We start from the raw sequence: 20,910 nt of genomic DNA, 5'->3' as shown, positions 1-20,910 counted from the left end.
TGCTTCAAATCAATTCCATTCACAAAATATCCACTTCAGAAATAGATCAAACACTGCAGAAAAAAAAGGTTACTTAAAAGAGAGAAACAAGTTAACTGTAATAATTGGTGTAAAAAGCTAAAAGTTAAAGCAGAAGTTGCCAAACTGCCTTCATCATTAAGTGAAGACTAAGTAATAGCAAAGAAAGGAATGATGAAAATACAGAGTAGGAAATGAAAGAAAGAATCTGATTGGTTAAAAGTTCCCTAACCCTTGTGCCATATGAAGACGGCTGGGATAGTCCCTTATTCATAGTCCGAGGAATATTTGGTTACGCCTGGGATAGTCCCTTATTCATAGTCCGGGGAATATTTGGTTACGCCTGGAAGAGATGGTAATTCATATTCCGGCATTGCATTTGGAGGCGGTCGGGAAAGCACTTTTACTCATGTTCCCGGGCCGCCAATGGAGACTCCGATGAGGTTCATTATTCACATTTCGGGGCTCTTTGGTGCTCTCGTCGTCGAACATGGAGACAGCTGGTAAAGTAAGTATAAACCCGTCTTTTAAAACGGAACCCGAAATTTAAACGGATTATTATTTTACTACGTGTATAAGTGGGTTTCTCAGTGCTTTGGAACACCAGTACCTTTTTCGGTTTGTGCTCACGTCGTCTCACACTGGCTGGTGCAGTTTTGTACAAACAAAGAAACTACTGTGCGAAATCTGCATCGTGCCAAATTTGTCAGAGACTCTGAGAGAGTATGACGTGTTTTCAGTCTTTTCTGTCTTAACTGGCCAATACTGATACCTACTTCTGCATCCAAAACTTTTTCAACATTAAGGCATTATTATTATTGCATAAGTCAGTGTTTAAAACGGTTTGGATGGAAGTAGATGAGCAACTCAGTGTTTTACATTTTAATTATTTTAGCTATATTATATATTTTATATATATATGCACATTGCTAGTGGAAAGAAGTTCATGAGTGAAAGTACCTTGCACGATGATGTGTATCATCTGCTATAAATGAACATGCCTGGGCCCTGGCATGTAAAAACTGGGGCCTTTGGCTTTTAACTGAGCTGCCTGATCCCCTGTGCCCACATGTTCTCCCATTGGGAATTAAAATGACAGCCCACAACATGGTCTTTAGCAAAGGGAATTCGCTCTTGTGCTTAGCCCGCATAGCTGGTGCTGGACATTCAAGTCATACTACTTGTAGTAGTAGACATTGGCTCCCAGCAGTGTTGAAATCACAAGGCAGGCCAAAGTTCTTGAGCTAACTCTTTAAGTAAAGCAGCATACTCTCTATCTAATAGATCGTTGTAAATTCCTAGTTTGTGAGGTCATTTAAACAGATCTGTCAATCCGTCATCCTTTTATGTTCTTGCTTAGTTGTGGGAGGATGGGATAGATGTCAGTGTGTTTTCAGTAACGCGTTATCCAGATGTGGATGCGACAATGAATGTAGCTCTACTCGTTCTCCAGGTGATCAAATGCAAGGCGGCCGTGGCCTGGGAAGCAGGGAAGCCACTGTCCATCGAGGAGGTGGAGGTGGCCCCACCCAAGGCCCATGAAGTCCGTATCAAGGTAACTGTCTCTAAAGGATATAAATGATCATTAGTGTTCTAATATCACTGGACCTGAAGCATAACTAAGAAGATGAGATGTTCCCCGTTTGATAATGTGTGATGAATTTGACTTATCAAGTATTTTTTGTGCTCTCGATCTCTTACCTGCAGACCATACGGTATACAACAGAAGTGAGTACACCCCTGTGCAATATCAGTTAAATGTCAAATGATTCAAAATTGTATCACCTTACAGTAATTGTGTTACTTCTAAGTTGAACAGTTGGGTATTTGCTGTTATGTAAAAGTAAAAACTAAGAGTTTAGATTTACTATATTTAAAATTCAGGCCCCACATTAGGAGCTCAGTGCAGCAAAAGTCAGCACACCTTTCATTATTGAGATTCAAATCTTTTATTTTTTCAATACCTTTAAAGAGAAAGGTAGAGCAACACAACCCCTCCAGCAAAGAGTAGCCAAAAAAATAGTCTCTGAAGAATGGCAGAACATGTCTCCAGAAACTTGTGCAACACTGGCATCCTCCATGCGAGGAGGATTGAGTCTGTCATCAAAAATAAAGGTGGACATACAAAGTATTGAACAAATAAAAGATTTGAATCTCAGTACACACACACACACACATCTTCGGAACCGCTCGTCCCATACGGGGTCACGGGGAACCGGAGCCTACCCGGCAACACAGGGCGTAAGGCCAGAGGGGGAGGGGACACACCCAGGACGGGACGCCAGTCCGTCGCAAGGCACCCCAAGCAGGACTCGAACCCCAGACCCACTGGAGAGCAGGACCCTGGTCCAACCCACTGCGCCACCGCGCCCCCCTCCTGAATCTCAGTAATGAAAGTAAATCTAAACTTTAAATTTTTTACATAAGAGCAAATACCCTATTTGTCAACTTGGAAGTAATGCAATTATTGAGAGGTGATACAATTTTGAATCATTTGACATTTAAGTAATATTGCACAGGGGTGTACTCACTTCTGTTGTATACTGTATGTGAGTTGTTGTGTGTAACCTGTGTAAGAAAAACTTAAGGTTCAGAAACACTGCAGCTTGTAACCAGTATGGGAAGGACTTGGCATGCAGTGTCCACCCATTGATATTTAGATTTTCTGGTCTGTACCTTCTGGTGAAGATTTTATCAAACACCTGCAGCGTATTCTTCAAAAAACTTTGTGTCCGTTTACAGAAAATGTGTTACTTGTGATAAACGCTGTATTTCAGCACCAGGACGACATGAGCTTTTCCTGTTTATCACTTTCACCCTGTGCTGCATTGGTTTATATAATTTTTCTTGCACAGCTGGACTAATATTATAATTAAAAATTTTCTTTCATGGCAATAATTGCTAAGTTGACTGTAGTTAATGTTGACTTATTTCCAAGAATGGTTTTAGACATGGTGATGTGACGTTTTCATTTTGGATTGAGAATGATGGAATGGTGGCATCCTGCAGCTTTTTGCCACCGGCGTGTGCCACACGGATGCCTATACCTTGAGTGGGGCTGACCCAGAAGGTCTCTTCCCGGTCATCCTGGGCCATGAAGGTGCAGGGACTGTTGAGAGTGTTGGAGAGGGTGTCACCAAGTTCAAACCAGGTGAGGCAACTGGAGTCAAGAGTCTGAACTTGGAGGCCTTGACTTGGGTGTTGGCTGTTGATTTTAGACCTCAAGGTCACTGAGACTCCCTATGTACTTTGCTACAGTGGAAATATCCAATTGTGTGAATGAGAACAGAGTTTGCAAAGGAAGTCATAATTTGAATGTAATGAGAATATGGTAATATTGATGATATACTTTTTTAAAATTTATTTTAAAGGGGATACGGTTATACCACTATATGTGCCACAGTGTGGGGAATGCAAGTTCTGTAAAAACCCCAAGACCAACCTTTGTCAGAAGATCAGGTAACCACACACTGATCACAATGTATTTCACGTCTGCTTTTTGAAATGTTATCTCCAACATGCAGGTGATTCCCAAATGCATCTCAAGGCCTAATTAAAAATGATTCATTATTCACAATGCTAAGAATGAACACATTCCACACCCATAATGATCTTCATTACATGGCTTTCAAGTTTGCTGGGCAGTATATGAATACCAGTTCATTTGAGCCACCTTCCTACTCAGAACTTTTTGTTTAACAGGGTAACACAGGGTCAGGGTCTGATGCCAGACAAGACATCCAGGTTCACCTGCAAGGGCAAGCAAATCTTTCATTTCATGGGTACTAGCACCTTCTCTGAGTACACGGTTGTGGCTGACATCTCTCTGGCCAAGGTGAATGAAAAAGCTCCCCTGGATAAAGTGTGTTTGCTTGGTTGCGGCGTGTCTACGGGCTATGGTGCAGCGCTCAACACTGCCAAGGTGAGGCTAGAACTAACCTGCAGAACTTGCATCTCTTCTGTATTTGCCCAAGAGCCAATCTTGTTTTGGTTCTAAGTTGGAAATTACCAGTTCAAATCCCACAATGGCCTGTAGTGTTTTGCCCTGAACTTCTTGTCTCCTGCAGGTTGAACCAGGCTCCACATGTGCGGTGTTCGGCTTGGGGGCTGTTGGTCTTGCTGTCATCATGGGCTGCAAGGCCGCTGGAGCTGCCAGGATCATTGGCATCGACATCAACAAGGACAAGTTTGAGATAGCAAAGGAGTTTGGTGCTACAGACTTCGTGAACCCCAAGGACCACAGCAAACCTATTCAGGAGGTATTGGTGGAGATGACTGATGGAGGAGTGGATTACTCCTTTGAGTGCATTGGCAATGTGCAGATCATGGTGAGTTTTTAGAGTTGCTGTAATCTCCTTAAAGCATTGTACAAATGTCAGTCTTTAGAAAGTGACAACAGGTAAAATGCATAACAGTTGAAAACAGAACATCATTGCAAAAAGTAGGAGTGCAGTATTTAGCTTTTGTTTCACCTTAGCTTGTATGTACTTGACATTGATGCTTTGAACACTTCATGCATTCCAGAGAGCTGCTCTGGAAGCTTGTCACAAGGGCTGGGGGACCAGCGTTATCATTGGCGTGGCTGGGGCAGGCCAGGAGATATCCACCCGGCCCTTTCAGCTGGTCACGGGTCGTACCTGGAAGGGCACGGCTTTTGGTGGTAAGCCTTTAACGTAGCCTTGCAGGACATTTTTGAAAAGAAAAGAAAAAATCGCTAATGGAGATCACTGACTACAGTCTGTTGAGTCTTAGGATTTATGCACTGGAAGGTGGAATCTTGGCTTGTTCTCCTAGGGTGGAAGAGTGTTGACAGTGTACCCAAGCTTGTGGAAGACTACATGGCCAAGAAGATGAAAGTGGATGAGTTTGTGACCCACACTTTAGCCTTTGATCAGATCAACGAAAGCTTTGACCTTATGCATGCTGGTGAAAGGTACAAAACTCACTTCTCCACCATACATGAATTTACTGTATAAAAGGATCCTTGTTTTGAACAAATCAGTAGTCTGAGTAGCACTAATTTATTTATTTCTCCAGTCTTCGAACAGTGCTCAAGTTCTGAAGTGCCTTCCAGTAAGCGGCCTTTTGCTGGGTGGGAACCTTATTCAACAACCTTAGAAGTTCACCGTCCAAGAACCCCCTAAGCCAGTGTTATCTTACTTTAACGACTGGTACGTGTATGTACACTGAGCAGTTTACCTAGAATACATTAAACTCACATTTCACTTTTCAATGCAACTGGACAAATGTTGTAATTGTTAACTTTGGTTATATTTGACTTACATGTAAGTTTGGCCTTCAACACATGCTTCTTAAAATTTCATAGGGAAAGGTGTTTGGGGATTATTGTACTGAAATTTAATGGGCTTAAATCAGTATCTTTAGCTGACATGCAATCTGGGAGCCAGCAGGGATAATAAACAGCATGCTGTGATTGTGCAACAAACTACTATGGTAGAAGTTTTTTGAAAATTTAAGTTGTGTGGCTGAAGTGCAGTGTTTTCTTCATTCTTTACACATAATGTAACTCTTCCTTACCTTAAATTCCCCCAGTTGAGTAAAATATCAATATAACCTAATGGGTCCAATGAAGATGGAAGTTTTTCTTGATGAAAACGGTAGCTTTGCAAGTAAAGTCTAATTTGTGTTGAGGATGGTATGTATGTACATAAACACCAGCATTTACCATTTACCTGATGCTTTTTTTCCATAGCGACTTACACTGTTAATCTACCGCCATTTATAGAGGTGGGTAATTTTTACTGGAGCAATGTAGGGTGGGTACTACATCTGGAGGTATGACTTGAAACCATGATCTTTTGGCCCAAAGGCAGCAACTCTAACCACTATGCTACCAGCTGTCCATGTATGTGAATGTAATTTATCATATATTTTTAAACTTTTTACATAATATAAAAGTAAGTGAACCTCTACATTTCAGTTGGCTATTAAAAGGGATTAGTATCCTTAAAATTCAGCATGAGCTAGTCAAACGATGGGGCTGATATTTAAACACTGCACACGTGGCACTTGAACAAATAATTTTAATGATTGAGCTACTGGGCTCAGCCAGTCACAGTGAAGTGAGTGGAAGAGAACCTCCCCAACCCCTCTCACTAACACATTTACACAGAACTGATAGCACTGATCCGCATTCACATTACTTTAAAGTTATGCATTAAAAGGAAACGTTTAAAATAGTACTTCCTCAATAGAATGTAGCATACAGCGTAAAACTGCTCCACTTCAATGTTCTGGCAATCTTATTTCCTGCAAAATTATTCCCCGAAAGCAACTCTCCGTACTGGGCAATAGTCTAGTGCATTTTATGAATCCCACAACTCTGCAGTTATCAGACTGGTCTGTAGTGGATCAAATGGAACTGGACCACAACAGAAGGCCAGACATGTCTTGAAAAAGGTTATCTGAATGACATGAAGAAGCAAGGCACTCTTGAAGAGGACAGTTATTAGACAACTAACATTTTTTATGCCGTCTTTGGAATAAACACTGTGATAAATCCACTTAGGACATACAAGAGTAAACTAGGGAAAAAAAGGTGGCTTAGTTTCCAATAAAACTTAAGAATCAAATGTACAGGTACCAGCAAAAACACAGCAAACAATTGTTTAAAACCACATAGTATATCTTCAGTACCTTTCTCGAGTCAGTCAGCAAGCAACCATACTCAACCTGCTTAAACTAAATAGTTGAATTTGGCCTTAAGTGTTTCAACATGAAAAATAAACAGTACTTAAGCCGTGCAATTAATCTATTCTTTGTCCGTAGCCAACCATGAATATGGGGCAACCCAACAGCATTTCTCACTATTCAGTCCTTGTACAGCCTTACTTGGGTCTGAGAGTAAATGGGGTTATTACAGGTCACCATATTTAAGCAATACATTCTACACTTAGCATATCTGCACAGTAACACTGCTTCAGAATCCCAGCTTTGTGGCAAGTAAATGTGTTATACACAGAGACAGGTTTAGGCCATATGGCATGACCACCAATTTATCTTTCCCTCAATCTCCTCAAACAGCCACCTCCTTTATGTTGCATCCCAATCCAACTTTGTATCTCTCAGACTGACCCCTCAGTAGCTCATTTTAACAAATGTGATTCCAAATTCTTTAAGTAGCAGAACAAAAATCTCAAATGTGGAAGGAAGGTGACCAATCTGAGGAATAACTTGCTTGCTGGAATGCAGTGATACAAGCACCCTGAGTCCAGTGCATGTGTGTGGTTGTGTGAGAGAGAGGAAGGGGGACAGCTTTGCTTCGCTCTACATCTGGCTTATAAAGTGGGGGCGCCCATTGTCCTCATGCCGGCGCGTAAGGATCTCGCAGCCCGTTTCCGTCACCAGAAGGGTGTGTTCGAACTGGGCCGACCGCTTGCCGTCCCGTGTCACTGCCGTCCAGCTGTCTGGCCACGTCTCGTCTTGCCAGCCACCTGGAAGGAGGTAAGCATGTAACAGTGTGGATGCACAGCAAGATGGACATACAGTTGGATTAGTATGTTTGCTTAGATGAACATGGAAATACAGATATAAAAGAGTTTTATTCCTGTTAAGTGACAAAGTTTTTGGGACACAAAATTTAAGTGATCTACAGGTGCTTCAGAAAGTAAAAAGGGAGAAAAGCAATATAAAAACTTATGTACAGCAAAAATCTGTCCATGCAGGTTTCTTTGGGCATGGTAATAACTGAGGTCAACATGATCTTACCTTCACAAATCATGGGCTCAATGGTGAAAACATGACCTGGCTTCATCACACCCACAGCCTTGTTTTCTTCAGAAAAGAGATAGGAAATGCCATTAGAAACAGCCAACATCTACAAGTCTGTGTTAATGTGTATGTTTGTATACAAGACTGACGGTCACTCACTGGCATAATGTGGCACATTGGGCGCTGTGTGGAAGAGTTTGTGGATTCCATGACCACAGTAACTTCGCACTACAGAGAACCCGTTAGCCTGCGCGTGCTTCTGGATGATGTTGCCTAGCTCTCTGTACCGCACTCCTGGCTTGACTGCAAAGCAAGAAGAGGTTACGGGAAAAGTCACCAATTGCCATGGGCAGGGATGATGTCAAGAACACTGACAGCAGCGGGAGATACAGGCTGAAAGGCATTGCGAGGCAGCCGTGCTCTTTAGCAACAGGCTGAATACCAGCCAATCCCATCTAATCCATGCTCTAGTTAGATAACATTCAACAAGTGAAAAGGGCTGCTCATTTCTTCCTTGCTTCCATTTACTGAGGAGAAGCTTCCTTTTCTTTTTCAAAGTTATGTCAGTATCGGACTGAGCACTGCCAGAAAAATAATATAAAGGACCAGTCATTTCCTGACCTGTCGGCGAGAATATAAGATTACCCATACTGTTTCTTCTTTTTAACCATGGCAACAAAAAGACATTTACCTGAGTCGATGGCTTGCATAAGGCATTCAAATGTTGTCTGGACCAGCTTCTTGGCTCCTTCATCCACTTCCCCAACAAAGAAGGTCTCATTGAGATCTCCATGATAACCATTACGGTATACGGTGATGTCCACTTGATAGGAAACACAAGAAGCAGTGCTTCTGTCAGCATCAGTGCACTGGACAATATTGTATCTTACTTTTCAGTTTTAATGAAGCCTTGAAATGAAATGCTATGGGGCAACCTACCATTGATAATGTCTCCTTCCTGGAGCGGTCTCCTGTCTGGGATCCCATGGCAGATGACCTCATTGACTGATGTGCAGCAGGACTTAGGGAAGTTATAGTAGTTGAGTGGTGATGGGTAGCAGTTCCTGGCAGTGCAAGCCTGGGGGATGTGGAGCATATAGTCAGCTGGGTCACAGACAGATGGTAGCAGCATCAGGTTGTGAAAAATGGTCTTGTAATTCCATTGTGTCTCACAAGGAGTCAGAATAGCTCACCAAATGCACGGCATGGTCTATCTCTTCCGTCGTCACACCTGGCTTCACCATCAGAGCAGCAACGTCGAGCACTTCTCTGGCAAGCTGTATGAATGACAACCAAGCGCCATAATTTGAAACTTTATAAGGTACATTAGGACTCAGTGTAGCAACTGCAGTTTGGGAGATACTTAAAGAACGTGTCCTTTAACAATGGTTACAAAAAGGGAAACATTACTGCAAAGATGATACATGTAATTATGTAAGTTTATTTTTACTCAGATGTAGCAGGCCATACTTTGCACACCACTCTCATGCCTTCAATGTCTTCAGGAGTGAGAATCTTTATCTGGGAGGTGCCCTTCAATGACTGCTCCAGTTCAGACATCCCTACAACAGATCAAGATTATTCCACGTTATAAACATCAGCTACTGGAAAGAGTCAACAGAATCTAAGGTGAGAATTGAGTCTGTTTGACAGAGGCCATTTCTCACTATATTAATGGATAATAAAGAGTGCTGATGCCCCAGGCAATTCAGCCAGTCTGTACAGCCTCAACAATTAAAGCTACTGAAGATAAGAGCCTAATTTTATATGCATATTTTGTTACATTGTTTTCGGATATAATGAGCCTACTGTCAGGCTGTCATAACCAGTATGAGTCCACATCAAGAGAACATGAACCAGTTACCTAGTGGGTGATCAGCATAATCTGGTCTCTGGATGTTGCCTGGCACAGGTCTCATCGGGGTCTGTCGGGGACAAGAGAAAGGCTTCAGTACAGAGCAGAGGAACGGACAAAAAGCCTTGTATTATGTGACTTTTGTCCCATTATGACTGGAGTCTATACCTATATTTGGATAATTTAATTATAGTCCTGACTGACTGATTCACAAGGTTGTTGTTACAGGCAGACAGAAAACTGCCCAACTGAACTTTTTCTTAGAACACATGCATCTACCTTTATGAGTTTCAGTTGCTTTAAGGAGAGTAATAAAACCAGGTGGGCTTGGCACTCAACAGACCATCAATTCCCCAAGCTACCCATCCTTTTGGCCTTCAAGGGCACCTACTGAATAGCCTTGAGCTACATGGTCTCTAGATTAAGGCACATTGTTTCGTTTGAGTAGCATAACTGCCTTTGTGGCTGGCTGTCTTGCAAGGGCGATGACAGCACAGATGACATACCAGGGGGTAGTGTGGCCGCAGCTTGCCTGTGTATCGGTACCCTGGCCATGGGTCTGTATTTGTGTCATTCTCTATGTTTTTCTTTGTATCACTTTTGGTCTTGTCTTCCTCTGCAAACACAAACAAGTAATCTTTTTACTTGGATCACGAGTTGGCCCATTCAGAGACAGCACTGGTAACAAACCTGCAAGTGAATTTCAGCTAAAATCCATCACTTTATGAAGAGTATAACTGGATTATTTAAGACAGTTATTTTTTGTGAATCAAAAATACAAGCGAGAGCAATCACCCTACAGCACATTCACAACTAAGCATCCTGAAAATGTTCAATAGAATTCAGGAATTCTGGATTCATGGAAAAGGAGAGTGCCTCCCCCAAACTTCCCTGTTCTCAATTTATAATAAATTTAAAAAAAAAAAAAAAAAAAAATCAAGCCACATCCACAATCCACTTATGGGATACTGTTTGAATTCTTCAATGATATTGACATAAAAATACTTTGGGGGGGGGGTAGAAAGAAAGAAAGAAAACATACTTGCTTTCTTATGCAGCAATTTGTGGGTGGCCCAGCTCCCTTTGAAGCATTCCTGAAACAGAGAAATGCAGATACACACAAGTGTTTGAGTTCTTTGATTACTGAGGGCAATGAGACTCATACTGCGTGATCTGCAGTAACTGCACAAGATCAGACCATCAAGTTGTACGTATCTTATTGCATTATCCATATTGCATTCACCAGTAATGTCAAAGCAAATGAATGCTGGAGGCTGATAAGAGCGGCTGTAGCAGTGCAGACCTACATGCAACAAAGGGGGCTCCTTGTAAAGCAGCGCTTCGCTAAATACTAGTGTTCGCTACCGGAGAAAGCTAGAGTAGTCCATGACAGCTTTTCACTCACTCATTTCAAACAGCACTCAACGTTCTGTCAAAGGTGCCACGGCGTAAGGTGGCTACATAAATGGGCCGGGCCTTGGACCAGACATGAGGGGAGAGAGAGGCACATACCAGTAAGACACAACTCACAGTAGAATTTCATTCAGCAGACGCTTTTTCTCCAACGTGACGTGCAACTGGCAGTAAACAAGAGTAACTGAAAAACAGATGAGCTTTTGATACAAACATTTGTGGAACGAATTAAGCAGTTCCGAGGGGCAGAAGGAACTCGATACAGAATTATACAGGGTTCCAGCGAAGTTTCAGAGAGGTGCAGAAATACTTCCTGGATTTGCGGTCCTGCTTGAGGAAACTGGGAGTCGCCACAGCCCCTCCAGGCACATTCCCATCGCGAGGCCGGCCATGCAGTCAAGCTCTTACCAGCTTTCGTAATGCAAGCTGTTATTCACACACACACACACACACACACTTTCTGAACCGCTTGTCCCATACAGGGTCGCAGGGAGCCGGAGCCTAACCCGGCAACACAGGGCGTAAGGCTGGAGGGGGAGGAGACACACCCAGGACGGGACGCCAGTCCATCACAAGGCACCCCAAGCAGGACTTGAACCCCAGACCCACCACACAGCGGGCCCTGGCCAACCCACTGCGCCACCGCGCCCCCCAGCTGTTATTCAGCAATGAGCCATTTTCATAGGAACAACTGAGAGACCAGCACTGAGTTTCACATTGTTGCAATATTTATTTATTTATATTCAGTTTTCCAGTTACCATCGCTTTGAGAAGATACACAAGCTGTGAGTAATAAGCACTATAATATACCCCAGGGTATACTGAAACATGGCAAAGTGAGTGAAAGGCTGATTTAAACAAAAAACACCCACAAAATTTTTTGCTTTATCCACCGGTGTCAATTTTTTAAAAATATCTTCACATTAATATTACAAGCAGTTTGGATGACAGAAGTGGCCAGTGTCTCTATTGTGAAGTAAGGAAACAGTTGGCTTCATCGAATCAAGACTTACAGCGTGCTGCACTGGAGAGGTTTGCAGCCGAGTGCGAAGCGGCGGAGATGAGAATCAGCACCTCCAAATCCGAGGCCATGGTTCTCAGTCGGAAAAAGGTAGATTGCCCCCTCCGGGTTAGGGGGGAGTTGTTCCCTCAAGTGGAGGAGTTTAAGTATCTCGGGGTCTTGTTCACGAGTGAGGGAAAAATGGAGCGGCAGGTTGACGGACGGATCGGTGCGGCATCCGCAGTAATGCGGTCATTGTACCGGTCTGTTGTGGTGAAGAGGGAGCTGAGTCGTAAGGCGAAGCTCTCAATTTACCGGTCGATCTACGTTCCTACCCTCACCTACGGTCATGAACTTGGGATCACGACCGAAAGAATGAGATCGCGGATACAAGCGGCGGAAATGAGTTTCCTCCGCGGAGTGGCTGGGCGCACCCTTAGGGATAGGGTGAGGAGCTCGGTCACCCGGGAGGAGCTCGTAGTAGGGCCGCTGCTCCTCCGCATCGAGAGGAGCCGGCTGAGGTGGCTCGGGCACCTGTTCCGGATGCCTCCCGGACGCCTCCCTGGTGAGGTGTTCCGGGCACGTCCCACTGGGAGGAGGCCTCGGGGCAGACCCGGGACACGTTGGAGAGACTACGTCTCCCGGCTGGCCTGGGAACGCCTTGGGGTTCCCCCAGAGGAGCTGGAGGAGGTGTGCGGGGAGAGGGAAGTCTGGGGGGCTCTGCTTGGACTACTGCCCCCGCGACCCGGTCCCGGATAAGCAGAGGAAGATGGATGGATGGATGAAACAGAATGAATGAGTGACCACACAGAGAAGCATAGTGAAGTTCAAGGTACAAGTAAACAAACACCGTCTGAAACAGCTTGTCCCATACAGGGTCGCGGTGAACCGGAGCCTAACCCGGCAATCGAGAGGAAAGAAAAGGTGTGTCGGCGTTTGGACTGCCGCTGTAAGGAAGTACTTAGCGTGGACAGCGTGTCACGTAAAGAACTAGTTGGCCCACAGCAGTGTAGAAAACAAAGAGGAAAAGTAAGAAAAGACTAACATGCAGAAAGTCATTCTTCATCTGTTACGTCTTTTACCAAGAAGTGTAGAACTAGAAAGGCTGCGCAGACAGACGGTCGGGGCAGAGGAATAACTGGCGTAAAATGGTCGGCACACAGGACTGGTTGCTATTTAAAGGCTGATGGTGTAGAAACACTTACTGCAAAGTAGCTGCTAGTAAAATTATGGGTTTAGAGAAGCAGTTTGATTGAAGAAAAATGTTCTACTGAGTACATCACATCATGTAATAGCTATAGTAGAGAAGTAGTTGGTGTGCCGAACAGTTTTGCATAGAAAAACACAGCTGACGAGTCTTTTCCTGAGTAACACTGTTGATCGACGAACGGCGGTTTGCCTATTTACACGGCAGTACTGTATGATTTAAAACGCGAGAGAAGTAGCTAAAAAAGTACCTCAGCTGGACTCCGCACGGGTTCGAATCGTCGTGGGATTCGAACCAGCAGCCTTTGGTTCTGAAGGCTTCAGTTCTAACCTCTAAGCTACACGAATAGTCACGTTTGAGGTGAGCTAAATGGAAAATATTGGCTGGAAGAAAAGGCGGCTGATGTCTCTGGCAGCGCTGCCAGCGGTCGAGCGAAGTGAGCAGCGTCCAGCTGAGAGGCGCCCGTCCCAAGCCAAGGCCTCGTCGCTCGCGCTCCCCGCCTCCACGCGGGGCACAGCACTCCACTGCAGGTTATTAATAAACGTCACCAAGATTGATTTCCAACAAGAGCACGCGTCCGTCGCTGAACACACGATTTTTTTTTTTTTTTGGTCCATCCGTTATGACTTATGTTGCTCCACGAATTGAAAACCCAGAGTGATGTCCGCGTGCACGCCGGAGACAACAAGGAAGGGAAGGGAGGCGGTGCGCACATCGGTCGGTGTCGGGATCGCGCAGCGCGCCTACCTGGGAGCAGAAGTAGGAGCCCTGGATGCCGAGTTTGATGCAGGTGGGACACTGCAGCTTGGCTTCACTACCGCAGCCCTCCGTCTCACACTGCCTGGCCTCCACAGCCGCCATGCTGACGCTCCGCCGCGGTGGGGAAGGGGAAGGGAAGGGGAAGGGGAGGAGCCGAGTACCTCCGCATGGAGACGCGCCCACGTGGGGATGGCCTTGTGAGGTGGGAAGGCTGCCGTCTATCGCACTAACAGTGACAGCAAAACAGCATTAATTTTCTGTATCATTCATAAGAAGTGTATTTTACTGCCATTACAATTGAATCGCACAAATCCGGAACCCACCCGCACCCCGAGGCGTTAATACTAAGGTGATTTACCGTACACATGGTACCTTTAAGAGGAGCGTGAACCAGTTTACCAGCGCATGCGCAGTTACAGTTCATTGGTTGGCCTTCTCAGCCAATCTACTTTCACGTTCACATATTGGCTGAGAGGGGACTGTAAAACGTAGTCTTTATTTATTCATATTCCATTGGGAGGTCTAGACCAACTGACTTTCACGCACAGATAGGAGTCCGCGTTTTCTCGTGTCCCATTGGTTAACCTCAGCCAATCAGCTTTCTCGTTCACGCCAAAGGCTTGTGCAACGTAGTAGTGTGTAAAATGGCGTCGGCGGAGCCGGTGAGTGTTCGTGTCAGTATCTGGAATGAGTTAACTTTGTGTCGCCTTTTCCAGCGCAGGCATCTCTTTTGTGAATGGGGGTACACGAGCGAGGGTTTGAAGTGGTTTTCGGGTGGAAATTGGAGCTAGAAGTGTGTTTTTGGGGGATACCGAGCTACTGCGGGAGGGAGAGGGGCGTGTGTGTGTGTGTGTGACTGTCTGACGAGCGGGTCGCTGCGCTGGAGCGTCGCCGGCTGGGTTGGGGGCCTTGGCCGTACTGAATAAAACACAGTACAGCAAAACACAAGAACATGTCAACAAAGATGTAATGTAAATAAACACAACCGTGGTGAGTTACACGAGAAGATACACGCAGTTGTGCATAACTGTTAACCCATGGCATGACTGTTACTGCCCACGTCGACCAATTGATTCAATTTCTGTCTGTTCTCAGCTATTTTTTTTTTTTTTTTAATATTCCCATACAATACTGTAAATGAGTAGTTTTATGTGCTACTTAAGACTTGGACCTACACTTTTCTGTGTGAAGGGCTAATGCTGGCTTTTTAAAATTTACTTTCTGAAAAATCTTGTTTTGTCCACTAATTCCACGAACAGCTACTTTCTGAACTCATTGTGATTGCATTTTAAGTTTAATGTACAGCCTGATGTGTAGGCTGCTTTGGTTTTTCAGGGAAGGATTTAAAAAATGTAGGAAATGCACATTCCTCTTTTTTACATTTGTACTATGGTGTTGTAAGGCTTACTTGAACCGGGACAGTGTTTAAAGTTTGGGAGAAAGAACCCTTGTTTAAGCTCACCTGTTGATAATGGGGATGTATACAGTACAGTAGTTCTCATGTTATTTATTGTTGCAACTGGATGCCAGTTTTTTTTTTTTCTGTGCTTAATTTGGCTTTTTATTGCAGTGGTGGCAAGAAAGCCCAAACACAAATTACTGTCACAGCAAAACACACATTTCTTAAAAAAAAAAAAAAAAAAAAAAAACAAATAAAATACTGACTTTTCACGTGGTATTAAATGTTCAGAGTTTAATTTCCAGTTTAATAGTGTCTGTATAAATTCACATTTGAAAGCGAAACAACAGCTCATTAATGTTGGTGTTTTGCCACAAGTCTAGTTTTGCCTTCGATAATTTGACAGCAGTATCAGTGCCATGACAAGTCAAAGTCATGGTATCCATTTAAAGTGTACAAACTTTAATAGACTCCTCTGCCTTTTTTGTGAAAGGAAATCTCTTCAAATTCCCCAAATTCTGAAGAAGAAAAGCAAGAAGGGTCTGGTCAGGAGGTTGTGAGTCCCGAAGAATACATTAAGCATCCACTGCAGAACAGGTGAAGTGGTCCTGCCTCTTACATCCAATAGCCTTTTCAGTCATATAGTCTACGTACGTACTTTGTGCCGTAAGGTGGTGGGCGTTGTCAAAGTTCAATTTATTTTATAAAGCACTGTTCTCTTAAGTGACAGAGCGCTGACACAGCATGTACTGTAACACAAGTTATTATAAAATGGTATCACGTGCTCTTTTTGTTAGACTGGTCAGACGGTATCCAATTCAGTTGATTTGAATCAAACAAGCCTGCATTAATTCTTGAGACTTGTTCAGTTTGTTTGTAAATTTTTTGTTTGAGCTCAGTGTATTTATGACTGTATTTTTGTACAAAATAAATTTATTCAAACGTTTGAGTGGGGGTGAAGCAATTTGTGAAGATGCCGTCATGGTTACGCACAAAACGGTGCCCTGTTTTCTATGTTTTTGATAAAAAGTGCTTTTATAACGTGTGTATTTGTAATACCAAGCCATCGCTGATTATCTGTGGAGTGACCGCACAATTTATGCCAATTGTTTTTCCTTTGAAACAGATGGGCTCTTTGGTTTTTTAAAAATGACAAAAGCAAAACTTGGCAAGCCAACCTACGTCTCATCTCCAAATTTGACACAGTTGAGGATTTCTGGGCGTAAGTATTTGATCATATTTCGATATATAATATTTTATTATATGCGATTTCAGACAATTTGTGTGTGGGGGGGAAAAAAAAAATGTGTGTTCATGTCATGGTACCAGCTGGAGGTATGAACAATGTTCAGAACAAAAATGGTGAAGAGGTGCCATTTTTTTTTGTCCTGTGTAAGTACACCTGGAAATTGTCACTAACGTCAATTGCTTTTTGTATGACCAGTAATTATTCCAGTATGTTTAAAATGTTCAAAATGGCTGTATTACAATGAACACACAAAGGAACTTTTAAACCAAATCAAGGCAAAAATGCAATGTTGCTTTTAAATTGGACCACCAGGTCTTATTGTATAAATAGTTGAAATGCCAAATGTGATTTTACACTGAACCCTCTGCAAAGCATCTGCTTCTGACCATTTGTCTAAGTGTAACAAAGTAAATAACAAACTATTACAACATTCCTACTTGGCTATCAGTTTGTCAACACAGAGGTATAAACGATTTGAGTGGGTGCATCACCGGGGGAACAGGTGGGACAGGAATTTAATGGAAAATGCCTTTCTCACTCTCCCATTCCCTATAGTTGCTGTCAAGCCATTGCATAGTGCAAAAAGATTTTGCTGAAGTGGTGTCATTTTTCATTTCTCTTTTCCTATGTTGGATTTAAGAATGTGGTTGTGATGTTAAAGACAGGTAACTTGTTTGGTACCTTATTGATGAAAATCTTGACAACGGCTTAATGTGAGACATCCGGCCCCCTTCGTTTAAATAGAAATTATTTGCAATTGTAACCTAAAATGGTCAGTGTACTTCACTAACACGCTTCTCCCCCCTCAGTCTCTATAATCACATTCAGCTATCAAGCAACTTGATGTCTGGCTGTGACTACTGCCTCTTCAAGGTAGGAAGCAGATTGCTGCAAAGCTTTCAATTCAAGTATAAAAAAGACTGGACACCCCAGAGCTCATTTTATGTGTGAGCTAAAAGCATGGTCTAACAGAGCGAGACTGAACTGGTCAAGTTGTTGTGGTTAATGTTCCTGTACTTTATGTATTCAGGGAAGAGCTTACCATGATTTTGGAAAAATAATTTTTAATAATTATTATAATTACAAGGTCCTTCATTACATGCCCGGGAGGAAGCAGTGATGTTTTATTCAGGCGATGCCCTCTCCTGGTCCAGTACTTTCCTGTTTCATTTCTGCTGCAGTGTGTCTTGAATAAGTACCAGGTCAATGTATCTCCCCAAGGTCTCGCAGTGACCTGTTGTGGCTACTTCCACACACAGATCTGTGCCCTTCGAAAAGAATGAGCCTGTTCTAGTCATTACCTGTTTGAAACTGTTTGGGCTTAGTCATAAAGAAATTTTTTGTTTTCAAAATGTGAGTCTAATCTCAGATTGAAGAACGTCTAAAAATGCAATACTCAACTTGTTATATATCTGTCAGCAGAAATTCCCTCCTCCATCTCTCTGCATTTGAAAGTGCTATTCACAAACTGTTTATCAGTGTCGAACTGTAACACAGAGCACTGATTTACGCATGCATTACCCCTCTCCAGGACGGCATTGAACCCATGTGGGAGGATGAGAGGAACAAACGAGGAGGGCGCTGGCTCATCACCCTGTCGAAGCAGCAGCGCAGGGTTGATCTGGACCGCTTCTGGCTGGAGACGGTAAGTTGAGCACATGTGCGAATGGCTTCTTTCCTCGTGTTGACTGTGAGTAGGGGAGCCTAACTGGGGTCGCCACCTTCCTTGCAGCTCCTTTGTCTGGTCGGTGAGGCCTTTGACGATCACAGTGATGACGTGTGTGGTGCTGTGGTCAACGTCAGAGCAAAAGGAGACAAAATATCAATATGGACGACCAACTATGAAAACAAAGAGGCTGTGACACATATAGGGTGAGTTCCAAAATGATATCGTCACAGGTGTAAAGTGTAAAATAAATGGTTTTAAAAATGCGTAGATTTATAAAACAAGCACCTATTCCTGTGACGAAGTTGGACAACATATGCAACGCATCTGACTGATGATGGGGTCCTAAAGGTACCATATACCATTATGGTCAGTATAGCATGGTGGTATTATAGTTTTTTTTTTTTTTTTTTAAATTGCATTAGTAACACAATACAGTAAAACTTATGACCTCACTGTGAACTATTCTGCCAAAAAATGCACCATACTGAACTCAATAACATGGCCTACTTTGGTCATTTGTTGGTGTAACTCTGTAGTAATGATATGGGTTCTATACTCCAAACGTGAGCGAACATGCTGAACAATTTCAAAGTCGTGTTTGCAAAGAGAGCTAAGGTACTGCTGCTGTCGCTCATGCTGCTCGATGCTGCCTCCCCAGTAGTCGTACACTTTCAGCTGCTTTAAACCACTTTCGATTGTGCTCGTGATTTTTCCATTGGCTGAAAAGTGAATCCGTTGGATATTTTTAAAATTGAGAAAGGGCTGTCAGGTGAAAGGGACCCATTGTATGTCAATGGCTTAAGATCTTATTAAAATCTGTCAAACTGTAGCCTTAAGTTGTGTTGATAATGACATGCATTTGGTTATGCAGGCGAGTGTACAAGGAGAGACTTGGAGTGCCACAGAAAATGATCATCGGCTACCAGTCCCACGCTGACACGGCTACGAAAAGTGGCTCTACCACCAAGAACAAGTTTGTCGTTTGAGAGGCCTCAGAAAACATTTCAAGGATTTGCACCCGTTTCATTTTTACGTTCAGTTTTTTTGTCATTCGTTGCGCTTTCCACTATGACTGCGTCAAGCAATCCGCATCTCAGTTTATACCAAAGTTACCGCCAAGAATGTGTGTTGTATACAGTGTGGCATTAGACAGGCCTCCGTTCCCGTTGCTCTGCGGTATCCCCTTTCCTCCAGCGCAGAGGGGCAAACCTTTATCCCACACACACTCAATTTGCATTTCATGACTTGTGCAACCAAACTTGTGTCAAATTCAAATGAAATGTTGGTGCAACAGTATTCAGTTTAAGAACCATGTTCTTTTTTTGATGTTTATTCATTTAGTGCCAGATGACAATTGTTTGTTCTGAAGCTTTTCTAATTAGTTTGGTCTTTTTTTTTTATGGTATACAGCAGAGCTCTTCTGGTGTAATCCCTGATGTTTCACGCTCTAATTTATTTTATTTTGATTTGCCCACACTGTTGAAATATCCTTAATTTTCATAGCTACAAAAGCTAATAGGATATTTTTCTTTGTTTTTGTTTGTGTATTTTATGGGGGCTTGGAGTTTGTAGGGGTAGTCAGTGTCATTTTTCTTTTTCCTCAAGTAATACTTTGGTTACAATTAAAACGATTAAATCATTAGTTTTGCTTTTCAGCATAAAGTGTTTAAACAGTTTATTTTTTATGTAATGTTTTGTTACATTCCCTGCTTGACATGAGGAGATGTATCCACAAAACCTTTTGTTTTGTGCTCTTCTGTTATGAGGTGTATTCAATAGATCCAGCTTTACTTTCATGAAATGACTTGTTGCAGTCCTTCTCAATAATTCAGCATATTGTAAAAAAGACTGTAAATAAACGTGTACAGTGAATTGTCCTTATTGTGTAGTCCAGCATCTTATTTCTCAAAGTAATCACATACATACAAATGTATGATAGTCATATCTTTGTTTTCATCAAAGGGGTACTGCAGGAGCACATAGCATAGTATTCACAGCTGTCATCTTTCGAAGGCCCCAAATTACAATTCTTTCTGTTGCTGTAGTCTTATTGATGAAGGTACTTACCCTGAATTATTCCAGTAAAAGTGACTGCCATGTCTAAATTACATACAAGTAATTGTAAGTGGCTTAATGTACAACCCTAATGTTGGAAGTTGCTTTGGACAAAAGATAAATAATAGGGGACAGCTGGTAGCATAGTGGTTAGAGCTGCTCCCTTTGCAAACCAGGGGTCGCAGGTTTGAATCCCACCTATGGCTGTAGTACTCTTGAGCGAAGTACTGATCTTAAATTGTTCAAGAAAAAATTACCCCGCTGTATAAATGGGTAAATAATTGTAACCTTAACATTGTAAGTCGATTTGGAGAAAGGCATCAGCTAAATGAATAAATGTAAATGTAATTCTTGCATATTCACAAAATGTATTCTGTGTTTCTTGCTATGGTCCTCTGGTGACGACTTGCTTCCTGAACGAGCCATCTGATCATGTGACGGCAGCCAATCTCAGAAGCTGAGGTTTGTCTGCTAGTGTGCCACAACACGGCGGCTGGTGAGGATTAGCAGGTTTCCATATCTGACACCTCCCAGGGTCACAAACAATGGCAGCAA

General features: G+C 42.9%; 3 protein-coding genes across 3 annotated transcripts; 2 read left to right on the top strand and 1 right to left on the bottom strand.

The window, feature by feature from the left end:
• The first annotated feature begins 382 nt into the window (after nucleotides 1-382).
• On the top strand, nucleotides 383-5,464 carry LOC108938679 (alcohol dehydrogenase class-3). The gene is made up of 9 exons (XM_018759502.2): nucleotides 383-526; nucleotides 1,472-1,573; nucleotides 3,028-3,169; nucleotides 3,390-3,477; nucleotides 3,721-3,940; nucleotides 4,086-4,346; nucleotides 4,543-4,678; nucleotides 4,813-4,951; nucleotides 5,056-5,464. The coding sequence occupies exons 1-9, from the start codon at nucleotides 509-511 to the stop codon at nucleotides 5,078-5,080; spliced, it is 1,131 nt and encodes a 376-aa protein (XP_018615018.2). The 5' UTR covers nucleotides 383-508; the 3' UTR covers nucleotides 5,081-5,464.
• A 580-nt stretch (nucleotides 5,465-6,044) lies between these two features.
• On the bottom strand, nucleotides 6,045-14,209 carry metap1 (methionyl aminopeptidase 1). The gene is made up of 11 exons (XM_018759501.2): nucleotides 13,972-14,209; nucleotides 10,647-10,698; nucleotides 10,111-10,220; nucleotides 9,614-9,674; nucleotides 9,220-9,311; nucleotides 8,943-9,026; nucleotides 8,689-8,827; nucleotides 8,441-8,572; nucleotides 7,909-8,052; nucleotides 7,747-7,812; nucleotides 6,045-7,472 (listed from the first exon to the last, which is right to left on the bottom strand). Exons 1-11 carry the CDS (start codon nucleotides 14,083-14,085, stop codon nucleotides 7,306-7,308), a joined length of 1,161 nt encoding a protein of 386 aa, XP_018615017.1. The 5' UTR covers nucleotides 14,086-14,209; the 3' UTR covers nucleotides 6,045-7,305.
• A 365-nt stretch (nucleotides 14,210-14,574) lies between these two features.
• LOC108938721 (eukaryotic translation initiation factor 4E-1A) lies at nucleotides 14,575-20,338 on the top strand. Its single transcript, XM_018759567.2, has 7 exons — nucleotides 14,575-14,645; nucleotides 15,876-15,979; nucleotides 16,509-16,604; nucleotides 17,441-17,504; nucleotides 18,163-18,276; nucleotides 18,364-18,503; nucleotides 19,172-20,338. The coding sequence occupies exons 1-7, from the start codon at nucleotides 14,628-14,630 to the stop codon at nucleotides 19,284-19,286; spliced, it is 651 nt and encodes a 216-aa protein (XP_018615083.1). The 5' UTR covers nucleotides 14,575-14,627; the 3' UTR covers nucleotides 19,287-20,338.
• The last annotated feature ends 572 nt before the right edge of the window (nucleotides 20,339-20,910 follow it).

The sequence above is a fragment of the Scleropages formosus genome, chromosome 5, assembly GCF_900964775.1.
Source record: "Scleropages formosus chromosome 5, fSclFor1.1, whole genome shotgun sequence".
Lineage (NCBI taxonomy): Eukaryota > Metazoa > Chordata > Actinopteri > Osteoglossiformes > Osteoglossidae > Scleropages > Scleropages formosus.
The sequence above is the reverse complement of the archived record's forward strand: the minus strand, read 5'-3'. Positions and strand labels throughout refer to the sequence as shown.